Raw genomic sequence first — 24,878 nt, 5'->3', positions numbered from 1 at the left:
TCTTCTGAATTACATGTTTTGTATTGAGTACCGGTAAGCATTAACTCTCATGTAAATATGTCACGCCTGAATTTTACCTCCGCGTGGTTCTTTTTCCTTTTAGATGCATGTCGGGAGTAATTGTGAAACTGGTCTGTTGTCTCTTACTGAAGCGCAAGAGTTAAATAATTCTGTTTCCTTGTTAATTCTTGTTTGTTTGTTTGTTTTTAATCTTTTTTAGAATGGGTTGATTCTTGTTTTATTATTGGGGATGTTTTATGTATTACTCCGTTCCTCCTCTACTCATTCACTTATGGATGATTCCTTTTATGCCACTGCTTCTGCCCTTTGTAATTACCCATTTGAAATTCAATTTGGATTGAGTATTACGATACATAATAGCTTCTAACATGATTTAATGAACAGATAGTATCTTCAAGTTAAACCATTCATTGCCCCTGCATTAAGGAAACAAGATAAAAGATAAAGATAAAGGAAGGAGAATAAAGATGGGTCTGCATCATATGGAGAAGGAAAAGAGATGTACTATTTTAAAGGGTTACAAGTGCTAAGGAGGATGCCCGCATGTGAATGGAGGTATTGATCATACTGAAGGCACTAGGAGGGATGTCAGGTCTCCAATTATTTAATTATCTAAAACTTGACGTCTAAGTCCTAATAATTAAACATGGTTGCCAAAGCATTCATTGTGAGATGTGGGAAGCTCACCTTTGAAAGAGTGGGAATGAGTTGGTTATATCATTAACCTCGCAATAATAGAAGATTTGGGAAGATAGCAGTGCAGTCCAAGCCCATCTCAATTACAAGTGTAAATAAATAACTGTCAATCACAAGTGTAAATAAATAACTGTAGAGTCAAATATGTTAAAAGCAAAAGTATTCAATCCTTTCAATGCGTTTGTCATCTTTTGGCAGATTTAGGAATGGTGCCAAAGTGCAGAGTATTAGATGGATTGCCTGTCTATATCAATTACGCCTGGACAAAGAACAAGGCATAGGAAACAAAAGATGAGCATGTTTGAAGGGGTAATCTATGGAAACACTAAGTAATGCTTCATGGTGAAATGAATCTTTGAGAAAATGAATAAAAGATGTAAATCAAACCGACTGAAGCGGAAAGGGCATTGAATTCCCCATTTATTTCCTGTTCTTTCTCTCTAGGTGAAAACAAATCGAGCAGATTAAGCTTCACCAAGGAATTGCAAGTATCCATTTTGTTTGTTAGTTTCATTCCAACTCCTCCTCGGCTTCAGAGGGGGATTGGATCAACTCTAGTATATTGACGACCTCATTCATGTCTGGCCTGTTCGACGGTACTTGGGACGCACATATCAAACCCAGTTTCATTACAGGAATAGCCTCTTCAATGCGGAAGTTCGATCGGAGCCTCTCATCGACACATTGCTCCACCATGCCCTCATCCAAAGCTGCTCTCACCATATCACAGATCATCTTCCATGTACTCCACAGGTCTTTTTCCAGTCACCACTTCCAAAGCCAAGATGCCAAAGCCATACACATCACACTTTTCAGTTATAGTCACTGTTTTGCAGGCGAACTCTGGAGCCATGTATCCCAAAGCACTTTGGATTTTACTGCTAAAGATGCAACGGTCCAACATTGGCAACAACCTTGCCAAGCCATAGTCCCCCACTTTTGGTTTCCCAGAACTGTCTATCAAAACATTGGTTGACTTCAAGTTGTAGTGAATGATACCATTATGGTGAAAATACGCCAACCCTTAGGCCATCCCAAGAACAATCTTGAATCTCTGCCGCCAAGACAAACAATTGTCGCCAGTTCTATCATGTATATGTTTATACAAACTTCCACTGGGGAGGTATTCATAAATTAGGGGCTGCATGGAGGCTGTCCAGTAATACCCTTCGAGTGCCACAAGATTGTGATGCCTGATCTGTCCCAGCTTCTTCACTTCACTCTCAAAATCTTCTCGTGACTTGATCAAGCTTGTGACAGTTAGCTTCTTGATTGCAACTAAACACCCATCTCGAAGCACCGTTTTGTAAACAACCCCAAATCCACCTCGACCAAGTTCAGCGTCCTTGTTCAGTAAGGTTTGGGCGCCAACTACAAAATCTGCATCTCCACAAAACATGACGAAGTTTCCATATTCTGGATTAGTTTTGGGGGAGCAGCTAAAGTCCTCCCCAGCAGATAACACAAGAGCAGCAGACCGTGAGTGTGAGGACCTTGCATGGATATTGAGGATGGTGACAGCCACTACACCAAGTAGGATAAAAGAAGCTGCAGCAATAGCAATAATGAAAGATATGGTAAGTATGATCTGATGGGGATGGTTGTGGGAGGGGGAATTTCCATTGGTCTCAGAAGAGTTTGGGTTTAGGACAATCGGTTTTGGATGGAGGGAGGGGCAGGAGGTATTGACAGCAGCACCACAAAGAGATGGGTTATGTGATATAGAGAAGGGGAGATATAGTGTTGAAGAAGCCCCCAACTGGAAGTTCTCCCTCAAGATGATTGTGGGAGATATTAAAGGAGAGGAGGTGGGAGAGATTAATGAGCTCCTTGGGCAGGCTTCCGGAAAGTCTGTTGAAACACAAGTCCACATTTTCAAGATTGGAGAGATTTGCGAGGGCAGCAGGAATTGGGCCTGGCAGGTTGTTGTGAGAAAGAATCCTGCAGCATTCACAACACACGAGTAAATATGTTGTTAGAAGCATGTGTGTATGTGTGTGCGTGAGGGAGAGAGAGAGAGAGAATGCTTACAACGATGTCAACAACGAACATTTGTGAATCTGGACTGGGATTTCCCCAGCCAGGAAGTTCTGCTCCAACCTCAACTCCTTGAGTGAGATCGCTCCTCCAATTTCAGCAGGAATACTTCCATTTAATTGATTCACACTGAAGTCAAGGGCATATGCTGATTTTAGTTCACCAATGCTCCCTGGAATACAACCCACCAGATGGTTTCTGGATATGTTCAGCAACTGCAAGTTGCCAAGTTCTCCCACATTGGATGGAATGTGACCACAGAAAACATTTGAAGATAAATCCAAAACTTGGAGACTACCAAGAGAGGCCGGAGATGAAAGGTTTTCTCCCAGCCTCTGCGAAGAAAGTGGAACATTTGGCATAGCTCCCCTAAACATCCACGAAGGGAGATTTCCAGACAAGTGATTATGGCTAGCATCGATACTCAACAGACGATTACAATTTGCCATGGATTCTGGCAAGCTTCCAGTTAAATAGTTCATGGATACATTAAAGCTCTTCAATAATTGGAGGTTGCCAATTGAACTTGGTACCCGACCAGAGAAGTTATTGGTAGAAAGATCTAAGGTCTCGAGATTTTTAAGTTCTCCAATCCAAGGAGGGAGTTCACCCGTGAGAGAATTTCCTCGTAAATTCAGATAATTGCAAGAAGTAAGCATCTGCATTGAGTGTGGAAGGCCCCCGGAAAGGATATTCTCACTAAAATCAATTGATTTTAAGAGTAGGCAGCCACCAATATCCTCAGGAAGCTTTCCGGAAAATCGATTCTTGTGTAAGCTAAGAAATCTCAAATCGTATAAATTTTGAATTCCTGGAGGAATGTGCCCCTGAAGCAAGTTGTGAGAGACATCCAAAGACTGAAGCCCCCTCAAATACCATAACCCAGAAGGCAATTTCCCGGAGAGGTGGTTGGATGAGAAGTTGAGAAGCTCCAGAGAGAAGCAAGTGGTTAAGGATTGAGGGATATTTCCTGTAAGCTTATTTTTGGCGAATGAAACAAGTCATACAGACCCAGATTGCAGGAAAAGTTGTTGGGGAATGGTTCCAGATAAGCTGTTGCCACTCAAATCAATAAATTGCAAATTTGCAAGGTGAGAAAGAGCAGAGTTGACGGTGCCAGTGAAGTTGTTGCTGTCAGGCAATGCTTCTTGTTTACGTGCCTCACCAGCCCTTCTTTCATTCGGGTGTTGGTCAAACCTGAAGGACCTTCTTAAACTTAAACTTTGTCCCATTACAAAATTACACGTCATTCACAACGAAACAAAACGCTGTCCCAATTTTGACATTTTTTTAATTCCTTCAAATGTCTTATTTAAAATTCCAAGCTTTCAGAGTCTTCGTATCTCGGGCTATGCAAGGATGTTTAGCTTGCACATGACACATGAGTGGCGTAAATGGCGCTTCTTTGACAACGTCGGACTTTGTGAATTTTTAAAATGAGATCATTTGCATAAATTATGGTGATATAGCATACTAGTGTATTTCACATTGGGTTCCGGATGCTTGTACGAGCCAGTCTAAGATAGTCATTAATACGATGCCATGCCAATGAATTGAACTCAGCCCAACATAATTGATTACTGTGCCACAAACACCATGCAATCGAAAAACTTGTATGCTGTTGAATATGGCATCCAGCTCCGCTCAGCATTTTATTAAGAAATATTGGCATTGGACGCTCAAAACGGACGCATAAATAAAATGTACATTCCAGGCCTCCCGTCTTCTGCTCACAAGTGCTGCTTTCACAAGTGGGAGGGAAGAAAAAAGGACCGATAAAATCCCCAAATATTTCCCATATGGCAACACAACTATAAACCTCAGCTAGCTTAGCTATATATTATTTACAGCAAACCTACCTGCTGCATCCACCCGAGATACCACAGTATCAGGCTTCAAACCTCACACGTTTCATCCACAATTGTCCAAAAGCTGAATCTTCCAATGAAGTCACTATATCAACTGCCCCCACTGGTGACGTGAGTAGGAGTCTCTCCTTGATTGTCCGAGGGCATATATTGAGCCATGATAGCCCATATCTCCGAATCCGTATACCTCTGCATTTAAAAAAAAGTACTGGCATTAACCAGACCGAGCACCACTTAACCGTTAAGAATAATGAAACATGAGGAATTAAATTCCATGATTTTGTCACAAATTTTGCTGACTATCGAGATACCTTTACCTTTAGTCTCTCACTCTGGAAGGAATAGGGAGAGCTTTGTTCAAGAAGCGGTTGAGATATGCGCTAAAGATATATTTGAGAGATATTTTGTAAAGAGACACTTGTTGTTGGGATCTAGTAAAGATATACTTGAAAGATTTTTAATATCTAGTAGAGATATATTTGGAAGATATTTAGTGGAGACATGAGATATTATATATGGTAGAACAATATATCTCATAGTTTAAATTATATTTAATAAATTGAAACCATATATATATATATCCATATTCAGCCGAGCTCATAAAAAAACCCATAGGATTAAATTATTTAATAAATTGAAACAATATATATACCCATTAGTCAGTGCTCATAAAAAAAACCTTTTCGTCAATATTCCTTATTGATTTGAGTGCATTGTTGAATTGTTGAGCAATCCTAACAATTGGTATCAGAGTGTGTGCGTTGTTGATTGATCCTAACAATTGATATCAGAGCTAACAACTAGTATCGATCCTAACAGAAACGAGAGGAATGACTCAATTGGTGAAATAGTATCTCTCCAACCATGTTGAAAGAGGAAATAGCTTTTTTTTTCATGGGTGAAGTGAAATTGTACCGTAAAAATAGAAATTTATCGGTCATATCAAGCTGAAAACAGATACGAAGGCTTAAGCAAGCACTCATAATTACACATTCATTCTTGCAGTTTACACAGCTTTACTATGGACTTTTCTAGCATCAGTAGATTGTAATACCATTTGGTGTTTATGCACCTCATTCAATTCTCAACAGTAACATATCAACATGCAAGATGCAATCGAATAACAGTACCCGGATTCTGTACTTGTAAACTGCATATCCCGCAATCCCAGTGATGGCAAGCACAAGGATAATAATCTTCACGATTCAAGCTCTCATGCTTTGGGCCATGCAAATAGATACGGGGATTGTGTAGTAAGATTTTGCGAGTAAACTTACCAAGGCCGTACTAATGAAATACATACAACAACGGGGCTTGGGGGGCTTGGGGTTGCATTAAACTTCATAAAGGCGAAGGCCAGACAAAGTAAAAACAAAAATCAAACTTATTCACGTTTGTCCTCCTCAGTATCACCCGTAATTATTAGTCCCTTCCTTTCCTTCCTTTCCATTTTGGAAGTCATATCTCCTCCACTGGTCAAACAAATACCTTCTTCTTCCAAGTCTTCGCCTGTCTCCTCTGAATATGCGTACCTGCAATATCAATCGGCAACTTCATCGACTGAAATAATCATAATTACAGCGTTCCTAGATAATGTAAAAATATAAAGGAACAAACAACTATCACAAATTTTTATTTAAGATAATAAGAAACAAACTGTTCCTAGATAATATGAAAATATAAAGAAGACTAAAAAATACCAAAAAAGACTCTAATTGGTGTTAGTAGTAAATTATCATAATTACAGCGTATTGAAAGGGTGGGCCAAGTGGCCATTAAAATTAGCTCCCATATTTATAGTCTCTTCCTTCGAAAAAAAAAAAAAAAATCCAGAATTTATTGCTTTCAAAACCAATCATCGGATACTTTTTACTCCTCTCAAACAAATGGTGCATGCTCTCAAATCTAAAGTAAATATTCGGTTTAGACTACCAAGTTTATTCAAACAGGCAGTGTTTTCCTAGAAATAAGATTAAATTCCACATCTACCAAGGAAAGGGAAAGGTAAACATTGCCTAGTGGGTAAATTAAGAAAGTAATTCCAACAAAAAACATGAGCATACAGAAAAAAAATAAAAAATAATGTGTTCAGGGTCATTAGCCAGAAAGACGTGCACCTCGTAGGGTTACTTGATGGAGCCCAGAGTAAGCAGATCACACCAAGGAGACAAAATGACAGGAAAGTCCAAAAGGCTGGAATGATCCAAGCAATTCTCCATAGCTCACTTAACGGATCAGATGCATTAAAATATAGCTAAGTCAAAAAGAAGGGAAAAAAATTAGTCAATTCTTTGCTCACTTTTTTATTCCATACAAACCAGGGGCTTTTCGAAGTGTAGCAAACCTAAAAATTCAATAAGGTTGGGAAAAGGATGGTCAGGGGGACTCTATAATTCAACAACCAGTTATGTCTTATACTCCACAAGGGAGAATTCATCATGATTAATTTACATCCACAAAACATTACCTCGAAGCCAATCCAAGATATAGAAAGGAGAACAGATACAACAAGAGAATTGGTAAAGTTTCTATATAACTCCAGCTTAGCCATATTTCTCCTTATCTGCATCATCAAAACAGTATGAATAGGTCAATTCCAAAAAGGATCTGACAGATAAAATATCTCAAGCTAGCCATTCTCAGCATTCAAATCCATAATTTGTTGGGAGACAGGTTGCAGTATTCTACCACAGAGATTCAATCAACTAACTCGGAGAATAAGAATACATGATTTATTTAATTGTTAAAAGAAAGGAATAAATGCAGTGACATCATAAATGAAGTTGTGAATGCTAGGATGTGCGTAACAATTACTAACTCAAGCCTGCATACCTGAAGTTTTTCTAATGTTCGTGACAAAGATGAGAAGATCCAGATAATAAAGCATGAATCCAGGAAAGCAACAGGTAGAACCAGAAAAAGCCTTGCTTTTCCATAGAAATCATTGATGTTACTTAGATGTTCCACAAGCTCAAGTGCCTCTGATGCAATAAAATACACAACACCAAGAAAGAGCAGTTTTGAAGTGATAGCACCGAGGGTTGGCCTCACCACTCCATAGCCCATTGAAACAACCAACAGAAGAAGGCGAGACAACGTCTTCTTCACAGATGTAAAGGTCGCCGCCCATATAGTAATTCCCATTGGTCTGCTTCCAGTTGAATTAAAGTTAGCATATTCAAAGTACCATATAGCCATTTCACACATTCCAAGAGCAATAACCGTTGTAATGTGGTAATGCAACTGTATAACATCCTTCCAATACTTAACAAACCATAGAAACCAGATTAAGCCGAGCAAAAGATATGCTAAAGACATGAGTTCATAAAATTTCATTAGAGGAGCCATCTTCCCTGGTAAATAGCCATCCGGATTCCTCCACACTGTTCTTCCCTCGATTATTGTGCCTTTGAGTTGTGGGTCACAAAACATAAAATACAGGTAGTACATACCAGTACTATTGATTTCAATAGTTTGAGGTGGAATGACAGCAGTTTCATCTTTCCCAACAAAGAACGTCTTGATGCGCTTAGGCCAGCCGGGGTTGTCGTGGTTTTCATTGATAATAACCTCACCCGACTTGCAATGTCCAGCATCGTGAAGACTGCGTGTGCAGCAGATCATATCTGACTTTAGGAAAGAGCCTCCAATTCGCTCCCTATCTTTGACCTCGAAAATGATGGCCTCCACCAATCCGGTAAATTGCTGCATTTCATTCGTCTGACTAGCTGATTCTTTCGTCCTCACGAAAGTAACAGTTTCAAACCTACCATTTCAAAAGTGAGGCTTAAATCCTGTATATACGATATACATTATAATATCTTGAGCAGAGGAGCTAAGAAGCAAGAATCCAAATTACAAGGGAAGTCCTTGAAGCAAATGTAGGGTCAATAGTATAGCATTTAGGGCTTCTTCAAACAACAAGGAGAAGCAAATGTAGGGTTAACCGAAGGTGATTAGATTTGTGAAGAGACGAATGCTTACCTGATGAAGGACTTGCCTTTGAGGGATTTGTCAGTGGAATTGGGGGAAGAAGAAGCGAATACCTTAGAAGCGAAAAGAGCCTCGCTGCCGCCATGGAAGAAGAAAGCATTTGACTTGGGGATGAAAAAGTCATTTCGATACTCGTGGATTGAAGCGTCAACCTCTATGAATCTGTTACACAAGAATGTCAATCCAACTACAAAACTGAACACCCAGGGTTTCCCAATCCCGATCGCCTTGTGACTCATCCCCACCTCTCTGCTTCTCTCCGTCCGCTCCATAAATCATTTGGTAAAGGAATCCGCTGGTCGTCAGTTGACAGTAGATGAAGCCCAGGACAAAATGACACACCATCTTTCGCTAATATCGAACGTCGTCGTTTGGGTTCAAATTAAAGAATATTTTGCATATAACGAGGCGGAAGGAATTACTTCTCTCTTTCTTTCTTAACATTTGGTTTAAAAATCATTACAAAAGAAATTATAATTCGATTTTTGTACTTCATTTTATCATTTGCTGTCCTTTATTCCCAAAAACAATTCTTGTAGTCCATTCCGTGAAACAATTTTTTTTTAATTTTTTTAAATTTTTTTTAAACTTGGTGTGTCAAATAGGAAAATTTGAATATAGGGTATATAGGGTATTAAGGGCAGTATATTTTAAATGTATGTAAGGTTCAAATTGATAAATTTGAAATGTTAGTGTGAAATTAAATCTTAGAGAAAAAATGGTTTTTATTTTTCTAAACCCAACTGATAAGAGGATTCTGACTCTGGATACTCTGTATTCATTAATTGCTTCTGGTCCGAATTTTTTCACAATTTAAACCGGCTGAGCAAACTTGTTTTTATGAATTGTTATGACACAGAATGGTAACGAAATTCAAACGAGTTCCAACCCTAAGCCATTGATTGGGAAGATGTGGACGTTTCCCTTAAAATCATGATTCAGAATAATATAGATTGTTGAAATGAACCTGGACTCCAAGCATGACCAGTAATGGGTTGGTGCAATGATCAACTAATTAAGCAACTTTATTGTAGATGAGGATAATTAATGGGTTAATTTCTTTAATTTGGCACTAGTGGAACACACGGGTTGCTAAATTGCTAGCTTTCCCACAGCCACAAGTCAAATTATAGTGCTCCAAATAAAGCAACAACCCGATGAACCACAATTGGAAGAAATAAATTATTTAAATCAATGAAAGCCGCACGCATGTGGAGATGACATAGAATGGCAATCGCAGGAATGGGTGAACTAATTTGATGACTTAGAAATGCGCTGCGCGGCATTATTAATATTATTATTTCATAAATATAGTACACAATTGGGTCAAGTAAATGGGGTCAATATTGCATATAAAACAGGAGGAGTTGGTTTGGGTTTGGACGCCAGGAATGAGTTTTAAGATGGAAGAATTATACATTGATAGCACATTGATGAGTCTGAGCCTGTTGCTTGTGGTGGGGTATCACGCGCATCTGTGGCAATGCTTGAAGAAGAAACCTGAGAAGACGACCTGGGGAATCCAGCGGGAGGGCCGGAGAGCGTGGCTAGAGCTGACGCTGCAGCTGGAGGGTGGCAGCATGCAGGTGGTGCAGATCTTGAGAAACAATCTGATGATCATAATCCTCAGAGCTTCCATATCAATCGCTGTAAGCTCCTCCGTGGCAGCCCTCACCAACAATGCTTACAAAACCCAACAACTATTCCGAAGCGGAACTCAATCGAGCGCCGCCAGTAGTGGGCTGTTCGCTGTGAAATATGCGGCCGCCTTTGTGGTGTCAGTATCGAGCTTCCTATTCAGCTCATTTGGGGTGGGATTTCTGATCGACACCTGCATGTTGGTCAGCACTGCAACTGCAAGCACCCATATACAGAGACTGGTGGACACAGGGTTCGCCTTGGCTTTTATAGGCAACCGCTTGATGTGGCTCAGTTTTGCCCTCTTGTTATGGTCCCTTGGTCCTATTCCGGTCGCCCTCTGCTCCTTCGCATCGCTTTGGGGTTTTTCTTTTATTGATTTTGTTGGCAAATCAGTCAAACACATGTAGCTAATAGCATTGATCTCTCAAAATATATACTTCCTACATGCGCTCGTTGATGTGGATGTGATATTATAAAGGAATCAATCTTTGCACGTATAGTTGCATATAGTGGGAATTTCGAAGCACGTTAAAATCAAGTCAATTGCATTTCTTTTGAGTTTTGATATGTTGAATCAAAGTTATGATTTATTGATAATGTTGGATTTTGATGGATTGAACATAATATATATAGATTTGTTTGAATTTTCTCCTCTTTTATAGTTATGTTAAAGTTGGTAATGTTGATGCATTACACTTGATTTTAGTTGTATACTCCATTACGATAAAGTTGGTGATTGTTGGCCATTGGCCTGAGGTCTTTCGCCTTAGTCGTGCTTGCCTTGAAAAGAGTAATCGAATCTTTTGGACACCTAGCATTGCAATTGACCATAATTGAAGCTCTAATCCCAAAGTTAACAAGAATTAGGAAGGAGATTTGGTGACATGAGAAACTTATAAGAATCTTGCCCATTGTTTCCACAATGGAGGAAGATGTATTCTTCAAATGCCCGGGAGATAAAAGCTGCAATCGCAAGGTTGTAATTTGGTTGACCACTTGGGAAATTGTGATGATCATCTATGGAAGTCCCTTTTGGCTTTAAATATGAATCTGCCGGGCCGCTCTTCAGCTACAGCATGCAACCTTAATGACGCCTGTCAATTGCCATCACATACAATCCACAGAAGACAATACCTAATTAATGAGAATGTACATTACATTATTCAAGTCAAAAGCCAACTCTTCGAGCTACTCTATTCGGTTGCCAATTGCTTGAGCTGGAGGTTGGCGGTGGAGGCAAACGACTAACAATCCACTCGGTTATTAAATAAACGATTAATCATTATATTACTACACAGGTGCAATGGTATGAGCCGGCAGCGTTCAGGGGCATGGGGCTTGAAGGAATCATATATTACTCTATGCTAGATAGAATAAGAATTTCAAACTGTCGATAGTAGTAATCACAATGATAACATTCACCTTTGGCTCACTTGATAGTTGATATACATACAGCTCAATTAAATGAAGGATGAAGGATGATGGGGTACCTACACCTTAACCGCTACTGCTCTAAGTCTCTAAGATCCTGAGTCGTGTACTAGTAGAGTAAACCAATAATACATGGCAATCCTCCTAATCAATCGCACTTTGAGTTTGAATGCACTTTTTTCCAGAACCCCGCGACCTCCGTGCAGCCTTTCTCCGTTTGGCTTCTCCTGGGGTGCTGCTAAAAATTCCAATCCTTCCAATCCCTTTGGACAGTGAAGTCAGGAAAGTTGTTCCGTTTCCGCTCTTAGACATCATCCCCTCTTTCATAAATGATTGCTCCTTCTCCAACTCACTCAGCCTCACGCGCATTCGGGATATCTCAAGCTTTAACTCCCTGTTTTCTCTCCTTAGAGAAGCATAATTATCTCTTGGTGACATAGCTGCGCTTCCTACTCCACTACTCATTCTTTGTGACATGAATCCATCGCCTACATTTACCGATATTGAATTCTTCAACCGCAGCTGCTCAAAGTAGAGAACTCGCACCGTCATATGCACTGGTAGCCGATCATTTTTTGCAGCATGGTTGCTTGCTTCTTGGGATAGCTTCTCGCAGTCTATCAAATGGCACACTCTCTTGCACTCCTCTTCTGTTAGCTTTGGATGGGCCTGAATGTGAGCAATATTCAATAATGATAATGAACTGCTATTCTAAATCGACAATGTTGGAAAATATATATGTTTTTACCTTCAAATAAATGTCAACTGCTCTATAGAGCCCATCATCGATAACTCGTGCATAATCAGGCAGTATCTCAATCATAGCAACAAACTTGTGCAAGCTCAAATATGGATCCGGGGCAATTTCAGCTAGATATGCGTCAATAAGTCTTCCAACTTTCAGCAAACAACCATGGTTTGGAGAAGCAAGGTCCTGGTCAGAGTCATATCCACAGTCTTCATTTTCTTCTTCCTCTACCCGCTGCAGAAAATTAACCAGCATCCTGTGAACAGTATCTACGTCAAACAACATATCCCCAACTCGAGTCGAGGGTATGAGGAGATCATCAAGTGAAACCATTTCCAACCGAAATGCAATCCTCCTCTCAAGCTCAAGCCTGCAGGCAATGTTAGTGTCCATCATGATAGCCATCCTCAACATCCCAAACAGAAAACTTAGTGGAATGATACAGCTTTTGTCTGTGGGCATTAGACTTACTAGGGTCTCCACTATAGTAATTTGATGATTTTGCAGCGCAAGAGGACTTAGTTTTGGCCTTGATGGGTTCCAAAATTGAGATTTGGATGTGCCCTCTAATGATGCCTGAGCATAATGCATGAGAGATACTACAATGCTGTCTGGTCGGATGCCTTTTCTTGCCATGGCACAAATGACCCTTTCATAAAAATCAATTTGTAGGGACGAGAGATCTTCAATCCACCACTCCAGAGTAGGGCATTTGAGGTCTGGGGAATCACCAACATAATCTAATCTAGACAGACCAGAGACCAGTTGCTCCTTGCAAGCATTCATGGCAATGCCCTCCACACATGCATCGGTTATTCCTACTTGCTCAGCTACAGGACTCAGACCCTCACAGGTGACCAGGACTTGCACTGATTTTTCGAGGCTATGGATCACAATCTCATTCAGGTACATTTCTGTCCGCGCAATAAGATTCTCTTCCCGATACTCTTCAGTCATTTCCAGGTATTCTCCAACGCAGCGCAGATGAGCCACGTTTGCAGTCGTGATTTCAAAATTCATTCCATAGCAGAATTTCACGGCAAGTTCAAATGCCTGAGGCCCGCCAGGTAAGTTAAGGAGCTCGAATTTCGAAGCACTACAGCCCTTACCATCGCCCACCATTCTTCGAATCTTCCCACTTCTAGCCACAAGCGGAAACTTGAAGGCACCAGAAGGAAAGAAAAAAAAAACGCTTAAAACGCTTGCATTGCAGAACTGAGTTGTGTTTATGTTGTTAATTTCGGACTACCAAAACAGATCGGCCCCAGAGAAGAGCCATCTGAGGAGTGTTGTTAATTTCAGTCTTAAGAAGGAAAAAATAAAGTTGAATCCTAATTTCTTCTCCAGAAATGCGCAGGAACACAGTTGGAGTGGAGGCAGACATGAGACATCACATGAAAATGAAAAGAAAGAGGTTAGTTACCTTGTGCAGTAGAAATGATTCTCCATGGACGGCAATTGTAATGTCACCAGCAACGTCGGAGAAGATACTACAAAAGATAACACAATGTTTTGGTCAAGGAAGTAGAACAAAATAAGCATAATTTAAGGAAAGCAGGGCAGTAGGTGAGAATTCAGAAAAGAAGACTAGGGTATAGAACAGGCGGCGTTTTCTCCTCGCATGCAAGCCTAAGGACAGAGAGGAAGAGAGATACCGGGTGGTGGAGTTGCTGAGTTTGGGAGTGGAAGAAGCATTAATGGATGCCTCCGACATCAATACCATGTGGTTTGAGCTTCAGCTGCGCGTCACTGTTGTAATTTTGAGGGAAGGGAACATGAAATGAAAGTGACACACCGGCTTCATTATTATATTTTACAATATAGGCTCAACACTTTGGTGAACAACAGCCGTTTTATTATTATTAGTATTATTATTATTAAAATCTTAGCCTTCCTGACATATGTCTTTCACCCTCCCCCCACTGCTTTGTCTCAAGTGTGGCATTGAGTGGCCTGTTGTTTGTTTGCAGGTCTTTGTAGGAAACACTTCAATTCTCGCTTCCCCTCCGTTGTTAACTCAATGGGTCGACATGGTCATTCATCCGCCTCGTTCGACGCACTGACTGGGGGGTGTGGGGACACGGCGAGTTTTTATTAATCGGCGTACTAAAGTTTAGTCAAAGGGCGTTTAGTGAAAGGAATTGATTGGGGTCTTCCATTCCATCTCTTGCGTGGACTGACACTGGCGCGGAACTCGATAAAGAATAAAGATGCAATGGTGTCGGATGGGTATCTTGGTTGATTGGTCACTCAGCCCAGTTTTTATAATTGCCAATAAGAAAGAAGAAATCTGCAATCCCAATAAATTCCACGGCAGCTGCTGCCTGAGAGCGTATGTGATTTTGACCAACTATTAGCTACTCGTCGCCGATGGAACCAAATATTTGCACCACACAGTTTCCAGTTCCAAGGATGGCGTTGGATTGTTGGGAGCTTAACTCATGAAACTTGGCTTCCCCACCCTTTTTACACTTGGCCATCAAATAAATCAAAATATTATTGGTGATCCACATAATACATACAATCTAAGAAGATTACACACTATTTCAAATTCACTAACACAAGAATAAATCCAATAATTATATTCGGTTTATATGACACAACCACCTCACCGGATACAAACCCCCAAACAAAACTACATAATCTTTACCCTCTCTCTCTCTCAATAGAAATGAGAAAACAGAAAGACATCTCTTAACATTCTGTTGTTTAAAAATAAATAATAAATAAACTCAAAAAACTGAATCCTAACCTGTTGGCGCAGGCATTTGAGTGATCAATTTGCATAATAGAGAGGGAATATGTAATGGAGAGGAATGTGATCCCTCAGCGACCAGTTTTAGCCCGCTTCATCCCGCTTGAGTTGAAAGGAGAAACGCTGCCGCTGGGGCCAGGACTTTCTTCTCTCAAATTTGAATTCAGCATTGCTAATTCACGCAATTGTTGTCTTTTGATATAATCATTTGGCTCGTCCTGCATACACATATATTGAATTTAGTAGTGAACAATAAATGCACACGAACACGACTCTCCACAGTGGTATGATATTGTCCACTTTGAGCATAAGCTCTCATATGGCTTTGCTTTGGGTTTTCCCAAAAGGGCTCATGCCAATGGAGAGTGTATTCTTAGATTATAAACCCATGACCATTTCCTAAATTAACCAATGTGGGACACTTTCATCCAACACCTCTCCTCGAACAAAGTACGCCTCCCCTTAATCGAGGTTCGACTCCTTTGGAGTCCTAGTCATTTTTTACTGCCTTCGAGGAGGCTTGACTCCTCTTTCTTTTTGGAGTCCTTTGTTCGACATTCGAGGATTTGGCCAATCTATTGGCACGACTAAGTTTTAGGGCATGACTCTGATACCATTTAGGGAATGGTCATGGGTTTAAAATCTAAGAATACACTCTCCATTTGCATGAGGCCTTTTGAGGAAGCCCAAAGCAAAGCCATGAGAGCTTATGCTCAAAGTGGACAATATCACTCCATTGTGGAGAGTCGTGTTCGTCTAACCGCACCAACAATGATCATCTCTATCCTAAAATCAAATTAAACTTGATGAGGAAAGTAAACAGTACCACGGGTTTGAGTAGTTCTTCTATAATTTCTTGTGCCTGTCTCAGCCTGATATCAACGATATTGGGCGGTAAATCAGCCTCAATTAGGACATGCAGCGGTTCATTCAGGTGTTCATAACCAAGCCTTCCATGGAGTTTCTCTTCCTTGAGAGTTTAAAACAGTGATAGATAAAGAAATAAATAACCAATCACAGAACTCAATGTTAAGCATCCAATGGTAAAAATGGTGGCTTAGAGAGAGTATTTTACACGAGGGTCTCATCCAAGCAATTTCACCTAAAATACCTTATCTGGATCTTTAATTGACCCCTTTCCTCTAATATACACACGACATCCTGTAGTAGCTTCCACCCGTTTCAGAGAATTGCCTCTGGGTCCAAGAAGCCGCCCAACAAAATTGAACTGACATCCCAGAAACCAAGCAAATCGAAGTTTTATAACACATTTTTAAAAACACGTACTCAGACACTTGTTTAAAGAACTTACATTTGGGTACGTGTCCACTGGAATTTCCAACTGCAAAATCCTCTTTACAGTAAATGAACTAGGGCTTGCAGGAGCACCTTGCCAGTCCATTGTCATTCCAGGATTTCCACTTAACATTTGCTGTGAAAAGAAAAACAAGTGGCATCGGTGGTCAATTTTTTTAGAACATTTTTTAAGACAAGATGGAAGTTTTTATCGGTTAATTTATAATGTTGGAATACTATTCTTTCACATCTGTGAGCAACGAGAACTTGGGTGCTTTAACTAAAATTAAACAACTATGGGAACTGTTTAACATATCTGCATGTTTATCAATAACTGAGTATTCTTTCAAGCAAAAGTAATGGCAGAATAGTAGCAGGATTATAGCACAACTCATAAATTTTATACAGACATAGGAAACAGATATTTTATTGAATATAATTCATAGATTTGAGCAAATACTTAAGCTTTGATACCGGCTTGAAAGCACTGCAAACAAGAATGCTTATGAAGACCCATTTTTATTTGTTTGTTGGTCCAGACATCATGAAATCTACTTCCTACACGACTTGCGAGTTTAATCACTTGAGATGCTATCTAGTGAGGCCCACGATTAATATGTGGGTGGGACAGAACTGTGGAACAGGAAAGGAACAGAGGAGCTGTTCGGGAGTTGCATATAAAATTGTTTTTTTTTATATTTCTTTTCCCTACATATAACAAAAGTTTAGTGAAAGAATATTTATTCTACTGTTTCTTAAAGATGGTTTTCTTCTTTTTCTTTTTCCTTTTCTATAGCTTGCTCTCACGTGTGCGGTGTGCTCTATTTTGGAGAACAGCAATTGTTCTTCCTTTGAAAACAAAAGCCTGTAAATAGTTTCCTAATGATGACTACACTTTTGTTTAAGCAGCTTGATCATATTTTTCCAAACCAAGTATTTTGAACTAAACTGCATAGAAAACTCAAATTAGCTCCTGAGTTGCTCAAAAATAAAAAGAGTTCCCTAGACTTGAAGTTTTCTTGGCCAACCATCAAGTAAGTTAGGATAGAACTTTAAAACGAAGGAAGTTATGGAGCATCATATGGTGGCAGGTAAATTTTTAAGTTGGAAAAGTTTCAGCCAAATAAAAAGAAAACAGGAAGCACCAGACAGAATCTTCCAATTAATGATCTGTTCAAATGAGTGTGACAAATTTACGAGTGAGAAGTCCAGAAAACAAAGTTACCTCCTGAGGAAGTCCATTCCAGCCGCCAAAACCTGCGCCAGAAACATTTGAGACGAGGTTAGAAGAAGGCATTGGGCTAGGGCTTCTTTGTCGTAATCTCTCCAAGTCACTAAAACCTTGGTTGGACATCATTCCAGAAATCCGCAAAATCTCTGCACATATAGTTTACTGTCAAATGTAGATACCACATTACTTCTTCATCCATTTAATATGCATTACTGTCTAGGTGGGGTTCCGAATATTTAGTTAGATTTTTATGTGACATAACCTACAGGCTTCAGTTGATCATTAATATTTATCCCATTTTATTATCTCGCATTTCATTTTCTTTTTCTGCTTTTCTTGGATGTGAAGATCCAACGCCATCTTTTAATGTGGTGAAAAAACATATATTGATTTGAAATATTTTTGTAGGCAAATAATGTGATAGTGAACAAATTAATGGACAGGTATTTGATTATTTGAAATGCAATGGAGTGTTAGGATGGGTAAATGAATGAAATTATATTGTAATATGGAAGAAAATTACATTGGTCTCCTACAAAACTACTACCAAGAATTCGGCCTACAAATCCTAAACTCACTCGTCTTATAACCATAAGCTTGAACAAACTTCTGAAACAGTTACATTCCCACTCCCTCTATTTCTCTACTAATACTCTTAACTCATCTAGATTATGGTTCAATTTAATGCCTCTGCCTTGTACCATAATTTTTTCTGCTTCAGAACCTGGTTAAACAACTAAAACTAAAGGTGAATTACTGTCAATTCAACTCAACTCACTTGCATGAAGGCTTTAGGAAAAGAAAAGTTTGACTGAAACAACTAAAAGTAACAGCTTATGCGATGAAATGTGGAATAGACATGAAGTTTAAAGTTGATACATTATCCAAAGCCTACTCTCAGAACAGCTAACAACTAAAGCACAGTCATTGGTAATCTTTATTTCAACATTTTGCATAAAAAATTGAAATACCAGTAATCTATTCTATTCTATTCTATTCATTTCTATTCTATTCTATTCTATTCATTGTAGACCAACTACTACAGGGGAAGGATCGATTATTAAGCAGAGCGTTCCTGGGCATGTAAGTGATGGGTAATGCGGCTCAAAAAGGCGCTCCAATTGACTCCGAAATATAAAATCTCAGATTAGATTTTTATGTGAATAGTGAGTAGATTTAATGAAATGAAATGAAAGTGAAGTGGTGGCAAGATGTTATAAGAAAGCAGTAGGCAAAGATTGAAGGGTGGGGGGCGATGTTAATAGGAAAGCATAGGAAGGATTTGCTTGAAAGCAGGGAATGAAAACTACACCTTGATTCAAAAGTCGGCTACAAATAGGAAGGATTTGCATGAAGGGTCCGAGTTTGTGATGCTCGGCCAACAGCTCCGACAAGTAGTGGCTAAAGAATAAAAACCCCCACACAGATCAGAAGAAGAAGGAGAGGGAGATGAAGAAGAAGATGAAACAAATGAACCTACCTGTCTGCATCAGCGCTGCTTCTAATCTGAGGAGAAGCAGCTCTTGCAGGAGAGAAGTTGGGATTATACAAACCTGACATTACTTCTTGGGTCTCTTTCTTTAAACTATTCGGAATCTCAACCAACAAAACAATAGGAAGAGAAACAGTTCTCAGGTGCTGTTGATGCGGAGGACACAAGCACCAATACCAATACCAATACCAATACCAATACCAATGAAGGGAAGAGGTAGAGGAAGCGAAGGAAAGGAGAATTTGCAGAAAGAAAGCCTAAATTTTTTCTGAGTACTACGAAATTTTTAGCCTAAATTTTTACCCACGCAATGTAGTGTTGTGCGTATTCACCGTTAGAGAGACAAAATTGTATGAGACAAAAGTAAAACGAAATAATTGAGAAGAGAAAAAACTGAGAATAAAAACAACTGGGAGGAGGTGGAGTGGAGGGTGTCGGACAAACAGCCGCATCTTTCCAAGGAAGCTAAAATCAAGGCGGTAAAAGATTTCCCAATTTTTGGCGCCCAATCTCTCACTCTCTCCACTGCCCACTGGATTTGAGTTTTACTATTGTAATTTTCTGGATTCTTTTCCCATTCGGATGTTTCCTTCGACTGAACACACACCTGTTAGGCATGCAAAGCTTGAGATTTGACAAATAATGGGCCTGCGCTGTGATGCGATGAACAGCCCAATATCAACCTAAGATATTTCCTATAAATAAGCTAGTGAGGAGCATGAGAACGTGTACATTATTTGATGATGCATTCAAGATTTGACGCAACAATATTTATATATTTATTAAGTATGAAAATATGTGGATTCTTAATTTGTATTGACCCAGGCGGTGGGTTCTTTGAACTACATGGTTATTGTTAATACAATACGTGGTTGAAGGGAGAATACCCAAAGCAAAGTAAAGCAAAGAAATCAAAACAAAACAGATAAACATAGAAATATCCAAAGTGTTACGAGGGCATAAGAAAGAGAAACAGGGCAAGGGCAGTGTGGAGGGACGTCGTTGTGGGAGTGGAATTACGGGAATGAATCAGCAACTCCGGACGATAACGCTACGCATCATGTCCTTGAATTCGAAGAAATCAACCCGGCCATCGCGATTGCTGTCAACCGACAAAATCATCTTCTGAACCCTGTCCAGCTCATTCCCCTCCGACAATCTCAGCTTTCTTAGAACCACTTGGAGTTCGGTGGCGGATATGTACCCATCCCCATCCTCGTCGAATACCCTGAATGCCTCCGATAGATCCAACTCTTCCTGCGACACCGGCGACATGTTTGTTTCCCTCTTCTCCTCCTTCTCCTCCTCATCCTCCATCGGCTCCCCAAAATAGGTGTCGTTTAAGGACTGGTGCAGGGCTGCAAAGTCTTCGAACCTAAGACCAACATTTCCCGGTGCGATGAAGGAGTTGACCGTGGAATCCAGGTCCGATTCATCAGCATCCAGCCCAAGAAGCCCGAGAGCTTGACCCAGCTCCTCCGTGGTGATCATTCCGTCCCCATTCTTGTCGAACATGTCAAATATGCGACGCAGGCGAAGGGAGTTCAGGCTGGGGCACCGAAGTCGGAACGACAAAGAGGAAGACGAGGGTTTCTTCGTCAGGCGGGGTCGGGGAACATCGGAGGCCATCGCTTCCATTTCCAAGATTTCGAATAAGCTGCCTGCCCAAAGGAATCAACACAAAACAACAAGAAACACAACAGAATTTGGGGGATAAGGGGAGGAGACTTTTAAGGAGGGGAGGGACCCGACTTGTAAGGAGGGAGGGAGGCGACCTTTTTTGTTTAGAGAATAGGGTAGGAGACTTTTAAGGAGGGAGGGAGGGAGGGAGGGAGGGAGGCACTCTTTCCATTCTCATCACCCGATTAATATAACAAATCCCGATTTGGATCTTGCTTGGGATGAGAATGAATTGAGAAATTAATTAGGAATTAAAAACATGAAATAAAATGGATCTTGTCCTCGCCCCCGGGTAAAAGCCCAACCCCACTTCTCTCCTTTTCTATATCCACAAGAGGGATGGCGTGGACGTTGGAACGTCAACACGGACTCCACGTGCACGTCTGCGCTGCCCATCCCTTTCTTTCTATTTCCACTTGTTCTAGATTTTAGCAGTCAACCACTTTTTATATTTAAGAAAAGTATTTACGTATATCTTACGTTGTACTTGTCTTTCTGTAGTGGCCATTGAATGTCTTTGCTATTGTCACAAACTCTTCCTTATTTCTCTAATAACACATTTTTTAATTTCATTTGTTGTATAGTTGAAATGAATTGTCGCTATTTATTTAATCAACATATTCCTCACTTTTTTTTCTTTAAAATATAATTGAACTACTTTGAAAAGTCCAAATGTGTGGCCTACGTTAAATTTATTCACTGTGAGAAGATGAAGAAATCGTGTTCACAATGAATGGATCAAACTTTGGCCAACCAAGTCAAAACCTATCTGCCCCTTCCATACATTGTTCCCACCACTAGGTATCTGTCTTGGAACAAATTCCACCAAAACTTAGAATTTTTTAGCTTTCAAAATTTGGTTGGATTTTGAAAACATTTGTAGAAAGCCAATAATAAAGCAAAGAAAAACAGGGATGAAAATACTTTTTATAACCTTAACTTCTAAAAATTTAAAACCAAATTTTAAATGGTTCAGACACTAGGGTATCTTGCTCTATTATATTTGATTATCAACCAAGACTATTCTCCAGAGCATCCCAATCCTCATATTCAGTAAATTAATTCAAACTAAGATGTCACCGAATTCATCATTTTTTGTTAGCATTTATTTTGTTGATTCACTCGATCACTCAATCTCTTTCCATCGTGCTCGATGTCACGGTCATGTTTGTACACTCAACATTTAAAAAACTCGATTGGAAGAGCTTGCACTGTCCCCTGATACACTGGCTGCAATGAATCCCGGATTACTTTTAGCTACAATTTTTGTAACGACCCAGATCTACCGCTAGCAAATATTGTCCTCTTTGGGCTTTCCCTTCTGAGCTTCCCCTTCCGAGCTTCCCCTCAAGGCTTTAAAACGTGTCTGCTAGGGGAAGATTTCCACACACTTGTACACTTGTAAATGGTGTGATTTGTTCTCCTCCCCAATCAATGTGGGACATCACAGTCCGCTGACACTCTTTCCTTCCTCCAATCGATGTGGGACCGCCCCCAAATCCATCCCCTTTTGGGGCTCAGCGTCCTTATTGGCACACCGCCTTGTGTCTACCTACCCCTTTCGAGGAACAGCGAGAAGGCTGACACATCGTCCGGTGTCTGGCTCTGATACCATTGTAACGACCCAGATCTACCATTAGCGCTCTAAAACGCGTCTGGGGAAGGTTTCTACACTCTTATAAACCCTTATAAATGGTGTGATTTGTTCTCCTCCCCAACCGGAGACATCACAATTTTGTTCAAAATGGCTTCCGCAATTGAATACCTATCTATGGCGAAACAAAAAAAGGAAAAAAACAAAAAAAAACCGTCATCTACATACATCAGGGACTCATAATGTTCATCAAATTCCCTTTCCGTCGTCATATTCTGATTTCTCGTCACTGAAAAAGAAAGGCCGGTAGTAGGAATAGGATGATTTAGTTAATTAGGCGGGCATTTGCTTCATGGTTGATGTTGATGTTAGTTGTTAGAGTTGAATTCCGATTCACTAGTCGCCATTGCTGCAGCAGGGCGTGAGTCAAAAGTAAAGCTGAAGTGTTCAATTTATAGTAGGGTTTAAGGAATTTGAGTTTTCTATTGGAAGGCGAGAAACAAATTTCATTAATTTCAGTTCTAGTTTTATTCATTAGACGCTTCATGTATATACATCCCAGAGTTGAAGTCGGTCGCTATATACAAATCCTGGGAATGACATGGGATGGGATGGGATTGGATTGGATTGGATTGAACTGGATTGTTATGGGAAACAAAAAGAAAAGCACATCTATTGGAACCACTAGATTAGAGCAAGGAAGAGAGTCTAGATTTTGTCTGGATGATTACATCAACGCAGAAGCTGGATTCCGCTCATCCTGTAGAGGGCTTAATGATTTGAAATGAGCATAGCAAACTGGAGTCGACGCACATAAAAGCTCCTGCGTTATCGAACTCCCCGCAATAATTGGGCGCTGAAAATACTGTAACCAGCTGCCTCTCTGCGAAAAACTCATAACCGTCCTCAACTACCTGGAGGCAAGAAAATGTACAAGAATCAGAGCATGATAATTTGCCAAAGAAAGAAAGAAAGAAAGAAAGAAATAGGGAGCCGCACACACACACCTGGTGAGCGCGGCATATTAGATCGAGGTCGTGTTTCTTCAAGAAGTCGGTGACTTTGTCTGCGCCGAAGGTAAAGGAAACTCCCCTGTCATTTTCGCCCCAACCTCTGATGTCTCTATCTGGATCGGCCCAAAGAAGATCGCAGAGGAGGCCCTGGTCCGGCACGTCGATGGGCCTCTCTATGTCTCCCACCTGGTTTAAGCTGAGCATTTCCGGGGAAAGCCCACCATGCATGCATAGGATCTTGTCGTCTATCACAGCCGCCACGGGCAAGCAATTGAAGCAATCTGTGAAGATCTTCCAAAGACGGACGCTGAAACGCCGTTTGCATTCATCGTAAAATCCGTAGATCCGGTTGATAGAAGCACATTCGTGGTTTCCTCTGAGCAGGAAAAAGTTGTCGGGGAACTTGACTTTGTACGCAAACAGAAGGGTTATGGTTTCGATGCTCTGTTTTCCTCTGTCCACGTAGTCCCCCAGAAAAAGATAGTTGGCGTCCGGAGGAAATCCACCCATCTCAAACAGTCGCAGCAGATCCGGATATTGGCCATGGATGTCACCTAGGCAAACAACACAATTTAAAATCAAATCAAATCAAATTCAACTCTTATAGATTAATTAGAATGTATACCACAAATGTTAATCGGAGCTTCCAATTGTAAGAGATTGGGCTGGCTGAGGAATACTTGTTTGGCCGTGATGCAAAGCTGCCGAATTTCGGGTTCTATTAGCTGAATCTTTTTTCCTTTGTTTTTCCTTCCTTCCATCAGCCTGTCTATAAGCCCCTCCAATCCTTCCATTCCCACCGCCCCTCTTCTCCCAATAAGCAATCAATCCGACCGATCTCGTTTTAGCACAGCAATGAACAGTGAACAACCAACAACCAACAAATGAACAACAAATCAAACAATGGTTACACAGTTTGGGGATGAGATTCCAGTTTCACTTTTTCCTCTTCTGTTTTCAGCGGAGATTAAAAAATAATAATGAGAATAAAGTCATGAATTTACGGGTACCGGAGAGTGGCCTTTGTTAGCCAATAATCACTAACCTCCCCTCCCTCAATATTAGGGGTCTCATCTCCAATCTTGGACCTCCTTTTACACCACTAATGACTACCCTAACCTCTTCATTTTTCCACTCTTCTAATTCCCTTTTTAACTTTCCTTCTTTCCCTTCATTCTTCTCACTCTTTAATTACTCTATTATCTGCTTATCTCCATTTTTTAATCGCTCTTAATTCAAATACATAATTTATTAGATTGTTTTTCCGCCAGATTCATCGAAATACATTGATATATAACAATTTTGTTTTCAGTTTTTTGGTTTCAACAATTGAAGTTTTTTTTTTTTTTTTTTTTTTTTTTTTTTTTTTTTTTTTTTTTTTT

The 24,878-nt window shown here is 40.2% G+C and overlaps 6 protein-coding genes and 1 pseudogene across 7 annotated transcripts; 1 reads left to right on the top strand and 6 right to left on the bottom strand.

The window, feature by feature from the left end:
- Nucleotides 1-864: 864 nt before the first annotated feature.
- LOC111481414 lies at nt 865-4,127 on the bottom strand (annotated as a pseudogene).
- A 1,394-nt stretch (nt 4,128-5,521) lies between these two features.
- LOC111481419 (transmembrane protein 87A-like) lies at nt 5,522-8,941 on the bottom strand. Its single transcript, XM_023126820.1, has 5 exons — nt 8,607-8,941; nt 7,455-8,388; nt 7,090-7,185; nt 6,740-6,876; nt 5,522-6,154 (listed from the first exon to the last, which is right to left on the bottom strand). Exons 1-5 carry the CDS (start codon nt 8,885-8,887, stop codon nt 6,007-6,009), a joined length of 1,596 nt encoding a protein of 531 aa, XP_022982588.1. The 5' UTR covers nt 8,888-8,941; the 3' UTR covers nt 5,522-6,006.
- A 1,008-nt stretch (nt 8,942-9,949) lies between these two features.
- Nucleotides 9,950-10,663, top strand: LOC111481460. Its single transcript, XM_023126878.1, has one exon. It carries the CDS (start codon nt 9,950-9,952, stop codon nt 10,661-10,663), a length of 714 nt encoding a protein of 237 aa, XP_022982646.1.
- Nucleotides 10,664-11,594: 931 nt separating this feature from the next.
- LOC111481416 (BTB/POZ domain-containing protein At3g08570) lies at nt 11,595-14,831 on the bottom strand. Its single transcript, XM_023126814.1, has 4 exons — nt 14,091-14,831; nt 13,859-13,925; nt 12,436-13,593; nt 11,595-12,356 (listed from the first exon to the last, which is right to left on the bottom strand). Exons 1-4 carry the CDS (start codon nt 14,156-14,158, stop codon nt 11,832-11,834), a joined length of 1,818 nt encoding a protein of 605 aa, XP_022982582.1. The 5' UTR covers nt 14,159-14,831; the 3' UTR covers nt 11,595-11,831.
- A 103-nt stretch (nt 14,832-14,934) lies between these two features.
- On the bottom strand, nt 14,935-19,803 carry LOC111481428 (KH domain-containing protein At3g08620-like). 2 transcript variants are annotated; one of them, XM_023126833.1, is made up of 7 exons: nt 19,198-19,803; nt 19,030-19,118; nt 17,712-17,863; nt 16,503-16,622; nt 16,302-16,418; nt 16,017-16,160; nt 14,935-15,408 (listed from the first exon to the last, which is right to left on the bottom strand). In XM_023126833.1, the coding sequence occupies exons 1-7, from the start codon at nt 19,275-19,277 to the stop codon at nt 15,262-15,264; spliced, it is 849 nt and encodes a 282-aa protein (XP_022982601.1). In that variant the 5' UTR covers nt 19,278-19,803; the 3' UTR covers nt 14,935-15,261. The 2 variants fall into 2 exon arrangements, with proteins under 2 accessions (XP_022982601.1, XP_022982602.1); XM_023126834.1 differs by lacking the exon at nt 19,030-19,118 and having other exon boundaries at nt 19,198-19,288.
- A 194-nt stretch (nt 19,804-19,997) lies between these two features.
- LOC111481430 (calcium-binding allergen Bet v 3-like) lies at nt 19,998-21,136 on the bottom strand. Its single transcript, XM_023126836.1, has 2 exons — nt 20,204-21,136; nt 19,998-20,168 (listed from the first exon to the last, which is right to left on the bottom strand). Exon 1 carries the CDS (start codon nt 20,845-20,847, stop codon nt 20,239-20,241), a length of 609 nt encoding a protein of 202 aa, XP_022982604.1. The 5' UTR covers nt 20,848-21,136; the 3' UTR covers nt 19,998-20,168; nt 20,204-20,238.
- Nucleotides 21,137-22,992: 1,856 nt separating this feature from the next.
- On the bottom strand, nt 22,993-24,594 carry LOC111481427 (serine/threonine-protein phosphatase PP1-like). Its single transcript, XM_023126832.1, has 3 exons — nt 24,122-24,594; nt 23,491-24,050; nt 22,993-23,397 (listed from the first exon to the last, which is right to left on the bottom strand). Exons 1-3 carry the CDS (start codon nt 24,288-24,290, stop codon nt 23,239-23,241), a joined length of 888 nt encoding a protein of 295 aa, XP_022982600.1. The 5' UTR covers nt 24,291-24,594; the 3' UTR covers nt 22,993-23,238.
- Nucleotides 24,595-24,878: the final 284 nt, after the last annotated feature.

Source organism: Cucurbita maxima, unplaced genomic scaffold (genome assembly GCF_002738345.1).
Source record: "Cucurbita maxima cultivar Rimu unplaced genomic scaffold, Cmax_1.0 Cma_Scf00007, whole genome shotgun sequence".
Lineage (NCBI taxonomy): Eukaryota > Viridiplantae > Streptophyta > Magnoliopsida > Cucurbitales > Cucurbitaceae > Cucurbita > Cucurbita maxima.
The sequence above is the reverse complement of the archived record's forward strand: the minus strand, read 5'-3'. Positions and strand labels throughout refer to the sequence as shown.

Coding starts and splice junctions, on each gene's coding strand:
- LOC111481419 (XM_023126820.1), bottom strand. CDS start 8,887: ATGGAGCGGACGGAGAGAAGCAGAGAGGTGGGGATGAGTCACAAGGCG. Junction 8,389..8,606: donor AAAGGCAAGTCCTTCATCAG/GTAAGCATTCGT, acceptor TTGAAATGGTAG/GTTTGAAACTGTTACTTTCG. Junction 7,186..7,454: donor GAACATTAGAAAAACTTCAG/GTATGCAGGCTT, acceptor TTGATGATGCAG/ATAAGGAGAAATATGGCTAA.
- LOC111481460 (XM_023126878.1), top strand. CDS start 9,950: ATGGGGTCAATATTGCATATAAAACAGGAGGAGTTGGTTTGGGTTTGG.
- LOC111481416 (XM_023126814.1), bottom strand. CDS start 14,158: ATGGTATTGATGTCGGAGGCATCCATTAATGCTTCTTCCACTCCCAAA. Junction 13,926..14,090: donor CTCAGCAACTCCACCACCCG/GTATCTCTCTTC, acceptor TATCTTTTGTAG/TATCTTCTCCGACGTTGCTG. Junction 13,594..13,858: donor AATCATTTCTACTGCACAAG/GTAACTAACCTC, acceptor GGTGCCTTCAAG/TTTCCGCTTGTGGCTAGAAG.
- LOC111481428 (XM_023126833.1), bottom strand. CDS start 19,277: ATGTCAGGTTTGTATAATCCCAACTTCTCTCCTGCAAGAGCTGCTTCT. Junction 16,623..17,711: donor GGAATGGACTTCCTCAGGAG/GTAACTTTGTTT, acceptor TTCTTTTCACAG/CAAATGTTAAGTGGAAATCC. Junction 16,161..16,301: donor CAATTAAAGATCCAGATAAG/GTATTTTAGGTG, acceptor TAAACTCTCAAG/GAAGAGAAACTCCATGGAAG.
- LOC111481430 (XM_023126836.1), bottom strand. CDS start 20,847: ATGGAAGCGATGGCCTCCGATGTTCCCCGACCCCGCCTGACGAAGAAA.
- LOC111481427 (XM_023126832.1), bottom strand. CDS start 24,290: ATGGAAGGATTGGAGGGGCTTATAGACAGGCTGATGGAAGGAAGGAAA. Junction 24,051..24,121: donor AGCTCCGATTAACATTTGTG/GTATACATTCTA, acceptor TTGTTTGCCTAG/GTGACATCCATGGCCAATAT. Junction 23,398..23,490: donor TAATATGCCGCGCTCACCAG/GTGTGTGTGTGC, acceptor TCTTGCCTCCAG/GTAGTTGAGGACGGTTATGA.